Consider the following 21,439-nt stretch of genomic DNA (forward strand, 5'->3'; position numbering starts at 1 on the left):
ATTCGAGTTGTCAACTTTCAAATGGCATATCATTTTGAAATAAAATTAGTACCATTTGCTAGGTAAATGAGTAAGCCTCATGTAAGTGCTTGAGCCTTGAATCACTTCAATTGGATGTCGAATGAAAATATGGAGCATGTTGAAAGTTGGTTCTAGTACATTGTCATGATAGCAAAAGTATTGTCATAACTGCATAATGTGTTGTGGCAAATGGTGTATACGCCTCAATGCATGACACGGCGAGGGAGTGATCTCTCTATATTATCCACCGTGACAGATGTCACGTGGGCCTTAGTGTACAACTCTTTTGAGGAAAACTTGCAATTTTGCCCCACTTTCATTTATTTCCTCCTAACTAAATCCTTATGCTTCTCACATGTTTTAAACCCTAATTTTTAATCACATTTTGGGCTCAACGAATGTTTTAAAAATGATTTATTGGGATCCTATCTTTAAATGATTTTAAAGTATTTTATTTAACTCTTTTTCTATCATGATGAATTATTAGAATTGATTAACTCCTATTTATCATTATAATGTATTATGTATGATATGTTTTTGGTAATGTCAAAATAGACATAATAAAATTAAAGGTATATAAAATTAAGGTGAGTTGTATCAAATTAATTTAAGCTATTGTTTATAGAAAGACAATCTAATATATACCTAATTCAATAAAAAATTAGTAAGGTATTAGGGTAATTTAATCTGGGACGAAAAATAAGAAAGAAAAGAAAGGGAAAAGGATAAAAAACAAAAGTCATAAAAAAATTAAAAACCAAAAATGTAGACATGACACCTATTGAGAAAAGGTGGAAAGAGGAATATTCCCTTGAATGGGAAAAAATCATTCAAAGAATTAGAGTATTGAAGATATTTAATATCAAATACTCCCTTCGTTAAAAAATATAAAATATTTTTAATTAAATCTCCTCCCTCAATAGAATAGTTACATACTTTTTAACTAATCCTATTATAAACACCGTATTTTGCTCGGATCCTAATGAGTTAATAAGATAATATTCATAGTAAAATAAATAAAAAATGAAAATAATAAGAATAAAAAATAATATTTTACAACAAGAAAACACACACACACACACACACATATATATATAAAGTTGGGTACAAAGATAATAAAAAAATATATTCAAGCTAGATTACAATATAATAATTAAAATAATCAAAATATAATATGATATGATTGAAGATTTTAAGATAATATAATCTAATTTTATTTGAAGATTTCAAGATAATCTAATATCTAATATTAAGATTTAAAAATTTTAAAACAATATAATAATTGGGATATAATAATAGAAAAGATAACAATTAATATCCAATCTCTAAATAATGATAATAATAATATAATAATAATATATAAAATACTAATATTGATCACGATAGGATAGAGATATTAGAGAAACCCTAAATGAATGGGTTTATATAAAAGAAAGCAAAGGTAGAACATAGGAGCTAGAGAAGACTCAAAGAAACTGTGTGAGAAAGACTAAAGGAAGGAAGAAAAGAGGAGACAATAAATATCCAGTTATTTGAGATTTATAAAAGTAAGTCGACTTTCTTTTAAGCCATAGATGTGTTTGTATCCTTTAATAGTTATCTTTATAGGAATATTATCTTATAGATACTGGTTGCATCTTGTTTTGGGTAATCTACATTTATCTCATACTTTTGTCTTCATGCGTGGTCCCATGTACATTGGAGGAAATTAATTTACTCATGGGAAAATCACTTATTTAGCCCTTAATTTTGATGTGTAATATTAATTAATTAATTTGATATACATGTGGATAAACTATCAACATGTACATCTATAAAACTTATATCATTTTGATTGCTTGAAACTTTTAAAGTCTTTGCAAATCTTATCAATTAATTAATTTATCTTACACAACAATAAATTATTGCATGTACATAATTTTGAAATCATCAGTTGCGTGAGACTTTCAGAATCCTTATAAATTTATAAATCAAATAACTTATCCTACACAGCGATAAATTATTGTGAGTACATTTTAAAATAGTTTATCCTTAATTAAAATAAAAGGTTTTCCTAAAATAAATAAAATAAATTAAAATAAATTATATTTGAAAGATTGATTTGGATACATAAAATTTTCATAAATCTTATCAAAATATTTTTTTCAAGATTATCTCTCAAAATTTTGTCACAAATAAAGAAATAAAATATTTTCTTAAATAAAAACTACAAATCAACACTAAAAATTATTTTATAAAAAAATTAATAATTAATTTTTCTTAAAAAAAATTTCCAACCAACTGACAAGCATTTTTACTCCGAACTATGTAGGCTTTGATTATTTAAAAAGGTACGTAGGCCTTAGGGTTTTATCCTAGGTCAAGTCCAACTTATAAATAAATAAAAAATTTTCTTTCTTTTTTTATCTTATTTTTTAAGGATAATTAATATTTTTTAAGGTCATTTAAATTTATATAATTAACTTAAAGCAACCATTCACATGAATGGGTGTTGTGGGATACCTAACACCTTTCCTGCACACAATCAACTCCCTTACCATTTTCTCTATACGTAAACCACACGTTAAAAAGGTTTTCAAAATTATCTGTAAAATTTTGGTGGCGACTCTAAATAAATGTATTTTTTTATTTGATTTTCCTCCTCAGGAAATTTCAAATTGAGTGTAACAGCCCTATCTTTTCATATTCACCCCTATTAAACACCCAGCAATAAATATAAACTCATTATTAATAGGGACACTTTTGAAAAAAAAAAAGCAATGATTATACCTCGAAAGACTAAAAATATCTTATATTTTTTAACATCTAACTCTTCAAAAAATACCTTATATTTTTGAATGGAGGGAGTAAAGATTAAAAGATTTTAAAACATTATCAAAGAATTAAGGGATTGATTTAAAAAAAGAAATTATAGATAAGAAAAGACTATAATACCTCTATTTTTTTTAAACTTGTTAATTAGCGAGTGACTTCTTGTCAAATGCGAATAGCTACTCATTAGTTAACTAATATTTACTTATTAAAACATGATCTACACTTATCCTTTCTCACTATCAAGCTCTTTTAAATTTTTGAACATGTTAATTAGCAAATGATTTTTTAAAATGTGATTGATTACTTGTTAATTAATAAATAATCACTTGCTAATTAAAAAAAAAGCATGGATTTATAATCTTTTTACATTTAAAATTATTTTCAAAACAATCTCATGCTCTAACAGTAATATTTTAAAAATTTTTGGTTATTGTTTAATATTAAATATTACGAGTGATCTTTGAATGATATTTTCTCATATTAGAATATATGCAAAAAGTCTCACATTTTTTGAAATTACATAAAAAAAGTTTGACATTAATTAATCAAAGAATAAACTAAAGTTATATAAGATTAAGGTGAATCCTATTATATTAGTTTAAGCTATTTTTTTAATAGAAAAATAAATCTAACATATACATAGTTCAACCAATGTTTAATTGGAAAATTTTATTGGGGACCTCTTGACCAAAGATAATAATTAAAAAAAACCTTAAATCTTTCAAACTTTACAACAAGTCTGGGGTATTGAATTAAAATTAAAATTCTCTAATAAACGATAAAATTGTCCTTATTAAAATTTTCTAATACAACTTATTTAAATCTCTACTAAATGTTGTTCATTACTCTTCAAACTATTATTTATTACTCTACTTTATTTGTTTATTACAACACTTTCGCTTGACTTAATTTTAAATATTGCTTTCATGTTAGCATGACTTATTTGTGTCTCAACTGTATGTTGTTCATTACTCTTTAAACTATTATTTATCTTTCTATTTCATTTATTTATAGTCCTACATATTTATAGTTAGAGAATTTTAATTTCAATTTAAAATCATAAACTCACAATAAAGTTTCAAAAATTCATATTCTCATTATCGCTGGTCCAAGAGTCATCAGTGAAATTTTTCCAACTTTTAATAGTGCACACGTGGGGAGGGATGGTCCGCTTATCTAGATGGCGTGTTTGGCGCCCTAATGAAGGATGAATGGATGAATGAAACTGAAAGCACATCATCACATCACATGACGCTCACCCCACATCCTCTTCCCTTTCCCCATCCACCTCTCCTTCGTGTCTCCCTCGTGCTAATATATTACTTTTTCTATCTTAAATTATAAAATAATTTAAAAAAATATCATTTCAAAATATAAAATAATTTTAAAAAAATTATTAGTAATATTTTTTTAACGTTATCCTTAAAATGAAAAAAGAATTAAAGTGATATTATAAGTTAATGATTAAATATTTAAAATATTTTTAAAAATTTATATTTTTATTTTATAAAAATAAATTTATAAAGTGTTATTATTATATTTTATTAATATATGTAATATTGTCTCAAATTATCACACTGTATTTTTATTTTATGCTTCATGATTCTCTTTTTTTTTTTTTTTTAATGGAAAGCAACTCTGGAACGAAGAGCCAAAAAAAAGAAAAAGAAAGAAAAAGAAAAAAAAATTAACCACGAATAAATTCCTAATTACATCGATCTTCACAATGTCCATGCGCTTTCGTCCATCAATCAGCACATTCATTTATTGTTCTATTGATATATTTGTAGAATATCACTTAATTTTGCATGATTAACCCTCTTAATTTTTTTAGCAGAAATATTATGTAATACTTTCTTCTTCCCAAATTATAAAACACTTGTAAACAAAATTTCACATACTAATAAACCTTATTAAATATACTTAACAATTTTATATTTTTAAAATAAAAATATAAACTTTTAAAAATACCCATCATTTAATATACTAAAAGGAAAAAGGATGAAAATTAATTATAGAAAAAGAAAAGATAATATTAAAATTAATATAATTAAAATATCTTATATTTTGAGATGAAAAAAATTTTTTAAAAGTATATTATAATTTAAAACGGAAGGAATACTTTAGCATAGTTGGAAAATACCCTAATTTACTTCTACAGCCTTAATAACAATGAAGCTTCATTCCTTCTTTGATTCCTATCATAATATCATTTACTCAATTTAATCACTCCTCTCACATTTTCAATATTCTCTCTCCTATGATCCCATTTCATACATTATCACTTGCTATATAACACTCCTCTTACTTCATTCCAAGCAACAGTTATTTTGTTAGGTTTCGATTTCATATTTTCCATATTCAAAAAATATTTATAGATATATTTATAAATTACCTATCAACAAAACTCTCACATCCACAATGAGAATTTAAACACATAATTTTATATAAATTATAGGTCAATTCGAGTAAATCACTATTATTATATTATACACGGACACAAATAGGCAGAGATGCATGTGGAGTGAGGTGCCGTGTGATTCTATCTAATTTCCGCTTGGATCCATCTTAGTTTATTTCTCGTGGTCCCACCAGGTTTCATTTACATGCGATTATGTCCATCATGATGGCACCATTCATATCCTATTTTATTTTATTTTATTTTTTATTTTAACTTTTTCAGAATATAAAATAAATATCATAACATTTTTCAAATTAAACAGCCAAACCTATTCGAGGTTTACTGGCTGTGTTTGACTCCAAATCCATAAGGACATTTATTCATTTTTCAACAAAATATAATCATATTAATCTAAAATATAGTTTTTTGGAAAAAAAAAAAAGGAGGAAGAGGAAAGGAAAAGGCTGGTTAATTTTGTCCTTATCATACAAGAAATATAAAAAAAAATCTAGATTTTATGAGTGCCTAAAATATTTTCACCCACTGAATTAATATCCACACTAAAAAAATGTCCTATAAAAATAAAATCATTGATCATAAAACAAGTAAAATATATATATTGGGTTAAACCTTCCAAGCCAGTTGAAGTGCAACTCTATTAAATGTCTCATTTCTAGACTAAACTCATCGCTTTCATCTAAATCCCTGCTTAATATTTTATTGAAATAATTAAATTAATTTATTTTAAAATCTTAAGTTCAAATCTTGAGATACTCAACCGAGTTAAATAAATATATAAGTATTTATAAAATATTTGTAAGATCACTGCTGGCAATTATGGTCTCGCACAGTTAGTGTTTGAATTAGTTTGGATGAATAGTAGAATAACACTTACTCCTTCCATTCAAAAATATAATAAATTTTTTAAGAAGTTAGATGTTAAAAAATATAAGATATTTTTAATCTTTTAAAGTATAATCATTGCCTTTTTTTTAAGTATCCCTATTAATAGTAACTTTATATTTATTATAGTAATAGGGGTAAATATAAAAAAATAAGGTTAGTTTAAAAAGAGACAACTATTTTATTACAATGTAAAATTCAATTAAAAATGTTTTATATTTTTAAATAGAGGGAGTAGATATTTTAAGATAAGAGCAATGTAAATAAAAAAGTTTTGCCCAACAAAGGTCAAATTGTCGATACACTTTAACTTCTACATGTCTGCAAAAATTTAAAAAATAAAAGGAACTGTATATTTTATATGCCGACAAATAACTAAGACAAACACTTCTAATATCTGTATTTTATGAAACTCGTTAATTTAAGGGTACGTCTTATCGTACTTAAATCACGGGGCACGTATTTCTTATTAATTAGTAATAGTAATTGATCAAGAATGTCACTTGCCATAAATCACTTTTTTATTCCTATATTATATAAGCAAATAATTGCAGGGGTCATATCGCCGATGTCTACTTGGTATTGGCAGTGAAATTTCTGTGAAAATAAATTAACATTAATTCATACGTATGATTGATTGTGAATTTATGCAAATTAAATTAAGGTCAATTATTTGATTATTCCTCTATGGACAACCATGCATATAATTAATTTATCTATTTTAATTTCTCTTTCAACATCGCATCATATGCCTGTAACATTATCTTTTTCCCACCAGCCAATTATATTCCTAATATATTCTAAGATTCACATTAGACCTACGTTTAATAATGTGAAAGCAAATAGGGGTCTAATTAATTAATCCATATAATATATGCATAAGCCAACAAAGATGTCAATCAAAGCCAATTTTTTTTTATATTTATTTGATTATTTGAGGTTGAAACGTCATTCCTTTCCAAGCAAGGTAGACTAAAAATATGTTCATCTCTAAATTAATTAAACAAGATATCTAAAGGGAAGAATATTGAATTATTGGATGAGTTATGAGCACTCATTTCTTTATGAAATTTTCAAACTCTTGCCATCTATAGTTAATTTAGGACGAATTTGTAATTTCACTTGTGAATGTTGGGGATTAGAGAAGTTAATTTGAAAGTAGTTAGGAAATTCTAAACTAACACTAATAGAATAATCAAGTGAAAATAAATGATGCTATGATCATAAAACCATACTTTTTGCTCACATTCTATTTCATATATGTCAATAAAGTTAAATAGAATCAAACAGTTGGAAAGCAAATTTTGCATAGCATTAAATTGGGCTAGAGAAAAGATTGAGTTTAAAATTACAATTTTTTAACTAACAAGCTTATTCCAATAAAAGAGATTAGCTTCTCATAACATGATGAACTAATATTTAAATTATTGTTAGGAGATCTGTTTATAATTTAACATTCAATTATATCTCAAACAAAATTGTGTCCAATAGAAAAAACTCATGTGTAATAACAAAAGAAATTGCAATTTAACTTTTTACTATTGTCCAAATGTATTGGATGAATAAATGATGTCAAGTTTGTTTAGACATTTTTTAAAAGTTTAATTATTACCAAAAAAAAATTTCCTGATGAACCATCTTGTCATCTAAGACTCTCCTAAATCCTAACAATGGGATGAGATTTGGTTAGTTTTAGTCATTTTGAATTGAGGTGGGCCTTATGGATCCTCAAGCTTAAACTTTTTTTGTTTTTTGTTTTTAAAAAGATGAACATGTTTAAACCTACGTAAGTAAATGACTCAATGCTTAACCATATTTATGTCGAAAATCGAATATGGGCTCTTATTTGTGTGAGCAAGTTTATATTAAATAATAATTTTTGGCCAACTAGAATTTTGTTTTTTATGGGGAATGATGATAGTTAATTCGTCATCGAAATGGAAGACTTTAAAGAAACAAATATCCATTAAAGAGAACTGATCAGATATATACAATAATTATAATATAATGTGGCCTTTTAATTTTTTAGTTGAACATTTTAGGTAGAAGATAATACTAATAATATATATGTTAAATAAAATGGCATGCATTTGCTTTTCACTGAGGAAGAGACACATTTAGTTGGCCCAAAATTGTGGGTCCTAAGATTCAGGAAAATGGACAAATTAAAGAATTATTATATAATAAAATTTAAGAAAATAGAAATAAAGGTTGGTGAAAAGCTTGTCCACAGGAGGAGACAGGGCAAATGGATTGTGAATGTAGAATGGAATTCAAGCATGTCTTCCACTATAAAAGGTTGTGAGGATCCTCATCCAAATTCAACCTAAGATTGCATTATTATTATTATTTATTGTATATTTTGAATCATTATCATTTATGGAATATTTTCAAACAATGCAAAGATTGTAGGAAAAGGGAAGTTGGGAATAATATTGAACGATTTGATGGGATTGCAAAGAAATTTGAAAGTGACTTATTCCATTGTACCCACTATTTTCCACTCATCTTTCAACCTTGGAAGATTCTTAAAAAAATTTTATTCATAAACTAGGTCTTCCTTAAAAGAAAAGAAGATACACGCATCCATACACACAAGCATGTCAAGATTGGATTTAAATTCAAGACCTCTCTTAAGAGAGAGAGATGACATTACCACAAAGGCAACTCACTATTGATGACCTGAGAAGATTCTTAATTATCTATCTATCTGGGCATGGTTGCATAAGCCTCTCTCTCTCTCTAATTTATAGTTTATTAATAATTAATTAATATTGGATAATGAAACTTTTGATCAAATTATCAATTTGGTCTTTAAAATTTAATGCTTATCATTCAAGTGCATAGAGTTTCATAAACATACTCACTTTGGTCTTATTTATAAATTTTTTCATTGACCTTTCAATAGGTGCCAGTAAAAAAAAATATGTTATTAAAGTATTTTCTCTGTTTTATATATAAGAAAAGCTACCACTTGTTGTTTTGTTTTTATTTATAAGAAAAATCACATACCTTATAAGTATTTATTACAATTTACCTAAATTACCCTTTACAAACTCATAATTTTCATTCATAAAAAACAATTAATGCAACCTTATTTTGATTAAATAAAAGGGTATTTTAGTCTAGTTTTTTATTTTCAGATACAATTATTATCATTAATCAATTTTTTTAAACTGTGTGATGCATTTATTTTGTCTTATATATAAAAGCAAAGAGAGTATTTATATTTAATGAGTGCAAAATTGAAAAGTTATTAACTTTTTAAAAAAAGTTAATAAATTTTAAGATTTTTCTCAATTCAATAAAACATGTCGTAAGTAACTTATAATTAAAAATAAAATCAGATGAAGCACACAATTAGTGTTCATGGTGTTATTTTTCCTTCAAATTATACAGACTAATCATGCATGATTATAAAATATTAGGGATTTGCTTAATAAAGATTACACTTGAAGGACTAAACTAATAATGGAGGCAAAGTTAAATAATTAAAATCCCAATAATATTTATTGGTAAAGAAACGGAAGCGGAGAGGCATGAATGAGGAGGGTGAAGAAAATGACGCACCAATAATTGATGAGTTAATGGAATGAGATATGACTTTTGAGGAAGGTGCAAAGCACTTCAATCCACTTCTTTTCTTCCAAGTGATCTCTCTTTTTCTGGTTTTGCTTGTCTTTATCAATCATATATTAATCCCATTCCCTCTTTTTCTCTATGTCCTGATCTCATCATGATCCATTCAATTCCAATTCAAAGATTCAATTCAATTAATTGTGCTGCAAAATATTTAAACCCACGACTATTAATCTCTTCATCTTCCAACTCAATCAACCATTATATTATTTAAGATTATGTAAGTATGGCTGCTTTTTTGTGTCTTTTTCTTACTGAATTGTATACAGTGACTGATCTAGGATCTAAGGTCAGCGGGACAATTTTATCATACACTGTAGATCTTATAATTATCTTACCATACAATTTTATGTTTTGAAATTGCTGAATAATCAGTCATAACCAATGCCTACTCCTTTTAATCAATGAATTTTGGAGAATATTTGGGAACCTTTCACTATTGGCACCGAAGTGAATTTGTATAATGATGCTAAGTTTTTGGACTATTGCGTTGTTTGTACATTTTTAAAATCAAATTGGATTGATCGCTTCAACTAGTTGAATTGAAAACTAGTCTAGTATTTGATTCATGGAAAAACATAAAGTTGGATCCTTACACTTTGTTTGCGTTTTATTATTGGTCATAGCACTTTTTTTCGATATTTTAGGTTCTTACACTATAATTTTTCATCATTTTAGGTTTCTTCATGAACAAATTATAAGAACCTAAAGTAATAAAAAAAATATAAGGACCTAAAATATTAAAAAAAGTGCAGAGACTAATAGCAAAGCATGAATAAAGTTTAAGAATTTGAAGTTATATTTTTCCTTGATTCATTTATCTTTCATTCTTTTATGCAGTTGATCTTTCATAATTTTTCAATAAAAAAAAGTTTTAGGAGCATCACAATAAAAAAAAAAGTTATGAAATTATCCATATTTATATTTCAAAGAGTTCTTAGATAATTTTATGGCAAAAAAAAAATTAAAGAATTGTATGCACATAATTTAAGTTTAAAAGAGTTATCTACAAATAAAATTTACATTACACAAAGTATGAGATTTAAAAGACAAGTGATTAAGTTCTTACTTCCAAGTATCAAATTATGGTTGCATAGTTGCACAAGTTCACGGAATCATTTGTGAATATGAAAACATATATTTTTGTTTTCATGTCACAATATTTCAAATTGAAAATGATATACTAAGATCAATGAATGTAAACTAGAAATTAGTAAGACGATGCTTCAAGGGAAGGGCATGATGAAATCATTGAAGTGCCTTTCCATTGGTAAATCATAATGAAGGAATTGACCCTTAGAACATAACACTGAAATTGGAGCCACTGATTTACTGACATTGCTATTAGTAGAAATAACAAAGACAATTTCAAATTTAATTTCATAATATTACTCGTTGAAAATTTTGATTTGCCTTCTCTTGCATAATATATAAAATTGATTGTTGTTTTTTTCATGGTGTCTATTATTTTGACTTTTAATATTGCCAACCAGCCCCCCTTCCTTTTCTTACCACACTTGTCCACTTGTCCAGCCAATAGCTCTTGATTTAGTTAATGGCCGTAAGCGCAAAACTACATTTGCTAAAAAAAAATCACTTTATTTTTTTGATTGCCCATATATATATATATATATATATATATTTAAAAAAAATATTACTTTAAGTTCTTATATTTTACTTGTGTTTTGCTATTAATCCCTATACTTTTTTTAGTTTTTTTGATCCCAATACTTTTATTTTTCATTGTTTTATGTAAATCCAAGGTTCCTATACTTTGTCCATAGAAGGATCTAAAATAATGAAAAATAAAAGTACAAGAATTAAAAACACTAAAAAAAAGGGTCAATAGTAAAATGCGAACAAAGTATAAAGACTTAAAATTATATTTCCTCTATATTTTTTTATTAGAGGCAATACTATTCAAGACACTATTGAGCATTGGATATGGACCCCTCTCTTAACGAGGATTCAAATATTAGTTTATTACGTTGTGAGAGATTAGCCACTTTCATAATTCTGTTAAATCCAACCCCTATTAGTGAAATCACTTTATTTATTACATAACATCTTCACCTAATAGTCGTTGGATTTTTATAAATTTCTTTTTTATATATATATATATATATATATATATAAGAAGTAGGCCCTATCACTTTGTCAATAGTAAAAATTATCTCTCCAAAGATAATAAGAATAAAAGGTAAACCTTTTTTAATTAAGTTATTATTGATACTAATATAAGGATTGGGGTTCAAATTGATAAGAGCATCCATCACTCTTTCAAAACATATATATGTACATATTAGATCACCTGTTTAGATTAAGTGCAGAGTATAGTCAAGTCAAATTAATCATTTTTTTGGGCCTAAATTTAACGGCACTTCGATCATTAGTGTTTGTCCGTGGCAAGGAAAAATTATCATCATTGAGAATTCTATGAAATTTGCATGTTACAAGACAAGTGCCAACGTACTAGAAGTCTCAGCTTAAGATTTGTGAATGACCTGACTTCTAATAAAAATTAATGAAAGTTTTGTAAATCAAATATGAATTGTTGAGACTTTTTACCACAATTGTCTTAAATGTAAGTAAATCAGCTCCTAGTGATTTCCCCACCTTAACTCAAGTTCTCACAAGGAAATTTGACAAATAGCTAGTGAATGGATATGTAAGAGGTTAGAAAGAAAATGTAGATACATAATACAAACGATATTTAAATAATATTTGTTATTCATAAGAAACAATATGAAACACCTTTTTATATAACTCAATAAGTCAAACAGCATGACTCATCCTTCACTTTGATGCATTGCAAGGATCCATATTTTGTTATTTAACAGCAACTTTTTTTTTTTTTTTTTAACGCCGTTCTGTTATGAGGCAAGTGAGTTGATATTATTGTCAAACTCCTAAATTAATTCTGAATCTATCATTTTTAAGTTTTTAATTTATAAAATTATACCAATTTACTTATAAACTTAAATTAAAATCAAACTTAAATGAACTTGCAAGTTAATTATCCAAATATATTATTTTTTTAATTTTTAATTTATAAAATTATGTTAACTCAATTATAAAGGCAAAATGCAAATATGATTAAATTTATTAAACTCATTAATTTTTTTTTCAAATTTAACTAATTTAATATATATTACATAAAATTTGATTCATAAAATCGATAAAACCTGATTCAAAAAGAAATAAAGCTCAAACAACAAAAATTAATAATAAAAAACGAGTACCAAAAATATGTTGCCACGTTTTGAAATTTGTATATTGAGTATTACAATCTACCATTGTACATATATTTAATTTCAATAATTTATATTTAAAATATATTTAAATCAAATTATAATCATACTTTTAATTTTAATTACTTAATCAAATACTTTCAATAATTATTTATTAATAAAAGTAACCTCTCTTAAATTTATGATCCAAGCTTGTTTAAGATCCCAATTTATATTTCCATCACAAATTTATTTAAACTTCACGAGTTTGACAACCTAACATGAAAGCTACTGCCATTAACTTAACTTTCAGGACAATGTAATTTTTTGGCCCCAAAAAAATGTGATTTCAGCTTCATGAGGATGAAAGGAAAACCATGCATATGTTATATTCAAATATAAAAAAAACATGACCTCTTTTCCTCCGCAGGAAGGCTAAATTATAACATGTTAACAAGCATGAGCATAACTAGAACACGCCTGTATAAAAAAATGAAACTTCAAAATGGCAAATATAGTTTTACAGGTTGCGCATTTGAAAAAATTCTCAAAAACTACGGACTGCCTCCGAATATGAAGAATTTAAATAATAGCCAACATCACTACTAATTGCTCATTTTTCATTTCTCCTATTTCCGTCCCCATCATATTCTTCACCTTTAATTCCCAAACACATGCCAAAACTGAAAACAAAAAGGAAAATGTATTCAGTGGGTACACATTTTGAAATCTTCATTTCACATACTAAACGAGTCAACTGCTTCAAGCAAGATATTTTCATATGAAGGATGTTTTCACTCGGATGAGGTGAGAGCACAAACCTTAGTGTTCAATCTTGAGGTTTCATGGCAGGGAAGAGAAGAACCTCCTGTTAACCAAAAACAATAAAGACCGGTAAGCAATGAGTGTTTGCAAAAACAAAAGAGGGGGGAGAGAGAGAGAGAAACAAGAACCTTAATATTCTGTGAATCAGTAAGCAACATGGCCAGCCGATCAATGCCCATACCCCAACCACCAGTTGGAGGCAGCCCATACTCCAAAGCAGTGCAAAATGTCTCGTCTAAGGCCATTGCTTCATCATCACCTGATTGCCGATCCTGAAGTTCAAAGAATTCGAATAATTTTTTGATCATATATATATATATACACATATTTGGAGGGGGAGATGCCAAACACTAAACTTCTACAACACAGTAGGATATCATATCTCAATACCTTGAGCTGTTCAGCAAATCTCTGGCGTTGTACTACTGGATCATTCAATTCAGTGTAAGCATTGCATAGCTGAAAAGGTAAGTCATATGAAGCATGGATTATATTGCCGCTAACACGTTTGATTCAAAGTTTATTCACCAGAAGTTCACAGACTAACTTCATGTTTATTAACAAACAATTCAAAACGTTCAGTCAAGCCAGGTTTTGATCTGTGCCACTTTGCCAAAGGACTCATTATCTCGGGATGGTTTATGATGAATGCAGGATTCACACACGTTTCCTCCAAGAAATGTCCCACAAGCTGCAATATGACAAACACAGCATCACATGAGATACAGGTCGATATGAATTAAGATATCAAGAAGAATATGTAAAAAGGTAAAAGAACACAAATGAGCAATAATGGAGTAGAAATGCAGTTTCCAATCTCACATGAACTCATTTAACGTCACAATTCAAAACTATTTAATGCCAGAGCTTATTTATCGAAAAATTATGTAATAAAATTATGCTTTATCATTGCAGCAACAACTTGTTTCACTGACTAAAAAGTGTGGACACATACACTTGTTATCCCTACCTTTTTTCCTTCTTGGTGGCAGGAAAGAATGTTTTAACCATTTTTGAGCAAATTTCTAACCTAGATCATCAGCAGATCCAACATACAGTAGAATAAAACTTCCCAACATTTGAATTCTTATCATGTTCTTTAATAGTGGATTCATCAGCAAACAGCATCAACACATAAAACTATCCCATAGAAACATGTAAAATGCAACCGATGCTAAATGTCAGTATGAAAAATTTGCCAAAAAGGGAATCGTGAAAATAGGGGGAAAATAGACATTCATGCAATAATGACAAGGAAATTACTTTGTCCAATAAACGAGCTGTTGTTTCAGGTGGAGGGCATTTGATTTCAAACTTTAAACATGCATCCCTCAGATATTTATTAGCTTCCTCACTAGATAAATCTTTGGGAATACTTAGGCCTGCCATCTTCTCCAACTCCTCTATCATGTCAATCCTTCTGTAAATATAAAAAAAATCCAAATGAATCAATCAATAAAAATTGTAATTCATTGTCACAATTGTGGACCATGAATTATAAAAGACTTACCTGAAAGGTGGAGTAAAGTCAATCTCAATTGGATCCTTATCTATCCCATTTGCATGGTATTTGACTTTATAGCTTCCATTTGTAAGTTCCTTCACCATACCTATTCGAAGGTTTCCACATCAGGAGATCAACCAGGTAACTTGAGGAGAATGTTCTAAGATAGAAATCAATATGACAGAAGCAGAAACCTAAAAAAATCTCACCACTCAACATTTGCTCTGTAATCTCCATCACGTCATTATAGTCCGCATAGGCCATATAGAACTCACATGTAGTGAACTCAGGGTTATGCGTTAAATCTATTCCCTCATTTCTAAACTGCTTTCCAATTTCATAAACACGGTCTAAACCACCAACAACTAGCTCCTTAAGATAGAGTTCAGGTGCAATTCGCATGAACAATCTCATGTTAAGTTCATTGTGATGGGTTACAAATGGACGTGCTGCTGCTCCACCAGCAATCATGTTCATCATTGGTGTTTCAACCTTATAGAGGAAGGAAAAGCAGGTAAATGAAAGGGGGGAAAACATCAATAGGAAGTTGGCCTTACGCACACCAAGAATGAAAACAAACCTCCAAGAAATCAAGGTCATTGAGGAACCTCCTAATGTAAGAAATAATTTTACTCCTGGTCTTGAATATTTCCCGAACCTCGTTATTCAGCATCAAATCCAAATGGCGTAGTCGATATCTAGTTTCCTACAAAAGAGATATATAAAATATTCACATTACCATACAGATACCAATATACACTTGTAAAATAGAAACAAACACACATACACACACACAGATGTGGGTGATTTCCAGCACACAAGTATGGCACATACAGTATATAAAAGAACAAATCAAGAGCTTCAAAAAAACAATCACCTGATCCTTTAAAATGTAGGCTTCAGGATTCCTGGGACTTCCAGGTGTCCATACATGTTTCTGCATATTATTAAAGCGATAATGATGTCGATATATAAATATATACAATCATGAACCTCAGCAGCATTAAAGATCTAAGGAAATTATATTCACCTTTACATTTGCATTATCAGCAGCAGCTGCAGATTTTTGCCTTGGCATCATATGGAGACAATGGGACAGCAATATAAAAGTCTTGGGGAAAATACTTAGCTCCCCCTTCTTACTTTTCCCTGGAATACAAAAAAAGGAAACAATGAGGAAATTTATTCAGAGTGCAATCTGGTCAAGTAAATAGTAACTTAAAAAAGTCAATAAAGAAAAAATAAGCCTCACTTCTATCTCTGTTTGTTAAGCACAAGTACTGATATCATACCATTCCATATTTACTAAATGTCTAAATAGGAAATACTTTCAGAGCAATTCTCGCACTTGACATGATTTTGAAGATGTCTTAACAGTAAGGCTCAAGCATAACTTTCCTATTCTTCGATTGACACCATTTATTTCATTTAAAAAACACTATTAAGAAGGAATGTCAGGGAATTACAAGGCATGAAATGAATTAAAAAAAACAATCATCTCATGTTAACGAAAAAAAAAATTAATAGGAAACCATCCTCAGAATGGTCCTTTACTCTGAGTTCTTATTCTGTTCCCATGTGATGTGCTAAGAAATTTGCAATAACAGCAAAAGCTTCTCCCCTCAGAGCAAGTAATATTTGCTACAGGAGAATAAAGAGTAATAGAGAATTTTATGAGAAAACAAAATAAACGTTAAACAAAGCAATTCAATGAATTTATACCTCAAAATTACACAAATCAACTGCCCAAAAAGAAAACAAACTACACCCCCACAAAAATAAAAATAATAATAATAATGGAGCAGACTGAAAGATGTATCCTGAACCTGGAAAACCAGTGATTCCAACAATATCACCACGCTTCACATTAGAATGGAACTTGGAAAATTCAGCCTCATCCATGTCAGAGTTCCTGCACCACAGTGATATGAACTGTTTTAGCAGTGTTAAAAGAATAATAAAAAAAAATGAAACCCATAAATAAGAAAATTGCCCACCAAATGAATTAAAAATAGAAACTTTATCAACTAAACAACTGCAGCAGCAGCAGCAGAGAGAAGAAAATTGTGGGGATTAAAATTCTAACATAATTAAATAGCCAATTTTTAATCTAAATTTAGAAAAATAGTTAGCATTATTGCTGAGACAGTGCTATACAACCACCAACTTGCTTTATTGATATATTGTCTAATTTACCAGAGAAGAAACAAATGCAAAGTAGAATTGCATTGACATAAGAAGTATATTAAGAAATCAAAATATGATTTCCTAATTGAGACACTACTATCCAAACTGATAAGAGGCTTAATACAGTTTATGGATCCTAAAAAGTGAGAAATGTATGACCGAACTTCCATGACATAATTTTATACTTTTCCCACAACACATCATTTAACATGTGCAGTGGTGCTAAAGAAGCTAGCTCACATGGTCCAACAACATATCAAGCATCTGAAAATTACTCTTCAGTGTTAAAATGTTCTTTCAGAGAGAGGCAAGGGAACAGAACCCTTAACATGAAGGACATGTCAATTTTTAACGGGTGCCAGGTACATTCGTTCAATACATTACCTTCATCCCAAGATGAGTCATTCACATATGCATTTAGAAATCAAAGATGGGATTTAAACTCGAATCAAGAATTCAACATCTAATGCCTTTTCATTTTAGAAAATATTTGATCTTAAGTAAAGGGCAAAACGTTACATGCCTTGCATCAGCCATAACCTGGACCTTGAAACCACCACCACACAGATCATAAAAGACTAGCTTTGCACCTGAAGACCGTTTCTGCATGATGCGTCCTGGAATGCAGAATATGTAGAATCAATACATGAATACATAAAGCATGAAAGACACGTAAGAAAATGACAATGAAAATAAAAATGTCATTACCGGCCAAAGACTCGGAGTTGCCCTCAAGATGCTCTCCATTGCCCATTCCCCCATATTTATCAATGTACTCGCTAATAGTCATAGAGACAAAAAACTTGTGCGGATAAGGGTTTTTTCCTTCAGTCTTCTCAGCTGCAAGATACTTCAGCCGATTCTCAAGGTATTGCTGCCAGGAAAACAAATGAAGGTTACCTATGACAGTACATTTGGAAACACTGTAGTGCCAAGAACAGAACTATACCGTTGGGTCCATATCCTCATCATCAGCGGATGCAGCTTTGTTAGATTGGGCACGTTGCATTTCCGCTGCCTGAAAATGCAACATAAATTTTATTTTTATGTTCAAATGTCCTAATTAGCTGATCCACCATTAAAATCCAGAGGCGTAATCACATAATATTCTGGCATGTCTAAGAGAAACAAGCCTTTTTTTAATCGATCCCCATCCCGTAAAGGAAAAACTTTTTTAAAGGAAAAAATGCTATAGGGCGTAAAATCACAAAGAAATCGACCGGACAATCCAAATCTATTGTACGATAAGTCCAAGAATACTGTCGGGACAACTTTCGAACAAAGCAGCTCCTAAGACGTGATATAGGCACATCTCGCAGGAGCAGTAATCAAAATCACTGGCGTTTCATGGAAAAGGAGTACCTTCTTAGCCTTCTCCTCCTCCTTGCGCTTCCTTTCCTCTTCTCTCTGCTTGTTCTTGAGCTCCCGCTTCAATGCACTGTAGAGAAAGCCATAAAACCACATGAAGCGAGACGATAAATCCAAATTACAGGAAGATAAAGTTCAGTGACACTCACTTCTTGCTAATGGTTTCACCGGAGGTCGGAACCGGCTGCTCCGATGGAGTTGACATCGTCAACGCCGAGACGCCGAAACGATTCAGTGACAACAAGGAACGAGAGAGCGCTCAGCAGCAATATCAGCTTACCAGTTACAACTGACAGCAACTAGGGTTTAAGTTGAAACTGCCTCCCCTGACAAGAAAATGTCAGTCTTCTTAAGTATTCGACGTCGTTTTGAGACAGATCAAGCCAGGTTGTGTGTGCGTGTGTGGGGGGAGGGGGGAAGTTGTGAGGGCTATTTAGACTTAGTAGCATTTACTCGATCAAAAATTTTAAATTTTTGTTATGTCGCCAATACATATCAACATGGGCAAGAATTTAACTGCAGAAGAATAATATTTTATTTGGGTGCAATATGCGTGGAGAAACACCCAAAGTCACAAAATAACAACTCTCTAAACACTGCAAAGTGTGGCATGTGGTGTATAAATATAAATTAAAAAAACATAATAATAGGTTCGTCTACTTCAATTGTATTTTATTCTTAGTCTTTAAAATTTTATTTCATTAATTCTAGTCCTTTTAGTTTAATCAATCAACAATATTAATTTCTATAATTTAAAAAATGTACATAAAAATTGTGAGATAGCATTGATGAAGCTTATTTCATTATGATTGCACTAACATATTTGCTGACTTGATAAAAAGATGCTGATGACATAAAAATAAATCGACTAACATAATTAAAAATGAAAGGTAAATGGGTAAAAAAAATACTTTTTTATATTTGGCTTAAATAAAATATAGCAAACGAAGGCAAAATTAAGTACACGTCAGTAAAGAGGTTAGCAAAATTAATTATGGTTAGCTCATGATCTTTACAGTTCCTCCGTATAAAAATATAAGACATTTTTAACCAAATCTCATACCTAATAAAATAATTATTTACTTTCAAACTAACCCTATCTTTTTATATTTGTCCTTATTAAACACCCTATAATAAATATCAAGTCATTATCAATAGTGGTACTTTAAAAAAAAGATAATAATTACACCTTAAAGACTAAAAATGTCTTACATATTTGAATAGAAGGAGTATGTATTTTTAAAACTATAGGGACTAACATTACATATCAAACTAAAAAGATTGAAAATAACAAAATAAAATTATAGGAATTAAATATAAAATGCAATCAAAATACAATTACCTATTGTTATATTTTTTTCCCAATAAATTACACTCAAAATCTTATAATGTATTGTTTTTTTATGGGAATTGTGCATTACTTTGTTGTGGATGTGGTGTAAGAAATGGATTTTTGAAACCCAAAAACAAAAAAAAAAACATGGTCAAAGTAATTTACTTGATGTTGATGGCCAATATGACTTGGGGGCCAAGTAAAATTCGGCTCCAAGTGTACCTGTTATTTGGTGTTCGGCTGTACGAAAGCCCCCCAGTCACATACATGTATGTGCATGTATAATTAAATTTATTCATAACAAAATAAAATTATAATTATAAATAGTGTAATTTATTTATAACATTTTTGTACAATACACCTAATTCGAATCAATAATCAACAAGTATATTATAAAATTTATAATAAGAAAAAAATTAACTTATAATAAAATCTCTTATTAGGCGCATAATTCACAAAACACATTTTTCGTGTGACTAATTTTTCAAACCACATGTCTTGAAGCAACAAAAGTTATCTATTATTCCATAAAATATAAGAATAAACTTGCTCAATTTTTTTACCAGCAAAAGATATAATAAGCTTTCTCAATTGAAAGGAACAAAAACGAAAAGAGAAATAAAAAATTCAATCAATATATAAAAAAGTGTTTGTTCACCAGTTCATTTTTTCATCCTGCCATTTATTGCCCATTAGTTTTAACTTTTTATGTTATAATTGATGCAATTCACCTCAAATTTTATACCATACAAGAAATAAAACTTCAAAAAATTTACATATTTTATAAAATCAAGAATCATCAATACTAACATATTAATACAATAGTAATAATAATAATAAGTCTTATCCTATTAAATGGAATCGATTATGATATCATTATACTTTACTCCCTCTGGTCCTTTTTATGAGGCAAAGAGAGAAGAATTTTTTTATTCTATTTATAAGTCACGTCATTAAATTTTCATCACAAATTTTTTCTCTTATCCTCTGTTGAATGTTAGAGAGAGAAAATTGTTATTGAAATATGTATATTTAATAGAGGTAAAATTAAAAATTTATTAAATTTTAAAATAAAGCTAATGAGTTTTAAAATTTTTCCTAATACTGATAAAATATATTGAAATAAAATATATTAAAAGTAACTTATAAATAAAGATCAAAAGAATATCATTTGCAATACTAATATATTAATACAAAATTTATAAAAAGTCACG

General features: G+C 28.7%; 1 protein-coding gene across 1 annotated transcript; it reads right to left on the reverse strand.

The window, feature by feature from the left end:
* Positions 1–13,372: 13,372 nt before the first annotated feature.
* LOC129307990 (lysine--tRNA ligase, cytoplasmic) lies at positions 13,373–19,227 on the reverse strand. The gene is made up of 17 exons (XM_054948944.1): positions 19,042–19,227; positions 18,887–18,962; positions 18,474–18,542; positions 18,233–18,398; positions 18,048–18,141; positions 17,164–17,249; positions 16,368–16,486; positions 16,215–16,274; positions 15,918–16,043; positions 15,547–15,829; positions 15,344–15,443; positions 15,097–15,253; positions 14,381–14,524; positions 14,224–14,292; positions 13,962–14,105; positions 13,830–13,876; positions 13,373–13,691 (listed from the first exon to the last, which is right to left on the reverse strand). The coding sequence occupies exons 1-16, from the start codon at positions 19,095–19,097 to the stop codon at positions 13,838–13,840; spliced, it is 1,788 nt and encodes a 595-aa protein (XP_054804919.1). The 5' UTR covers positions 19,098–19,227; the 3' UTR covers positions 13,373–13,691; positions 13,830–13,837.
* Positions 19,228–21,439: the final 2,212 nt, after the last annotated feature.

The sequence above is a fragment of the Prosopis cineraria genome, unplaced genomic scaffold (genome assembly GCF_029017545.1).
Source record: "Prosopis cineraria cultivar Desert tree isolate PC_DT_omini unplaced genomic scaffold, ASM2901754v1 PC4, whole genome shotgun sequence".
NCBI classification, from domain to species: domain Eukaryota; kingdom Viridiplantae; phylum Streptophyta; class Magnoliopsida; order Fabales; family Fabaceae; genus Prosopis; species Prosopis cineraria.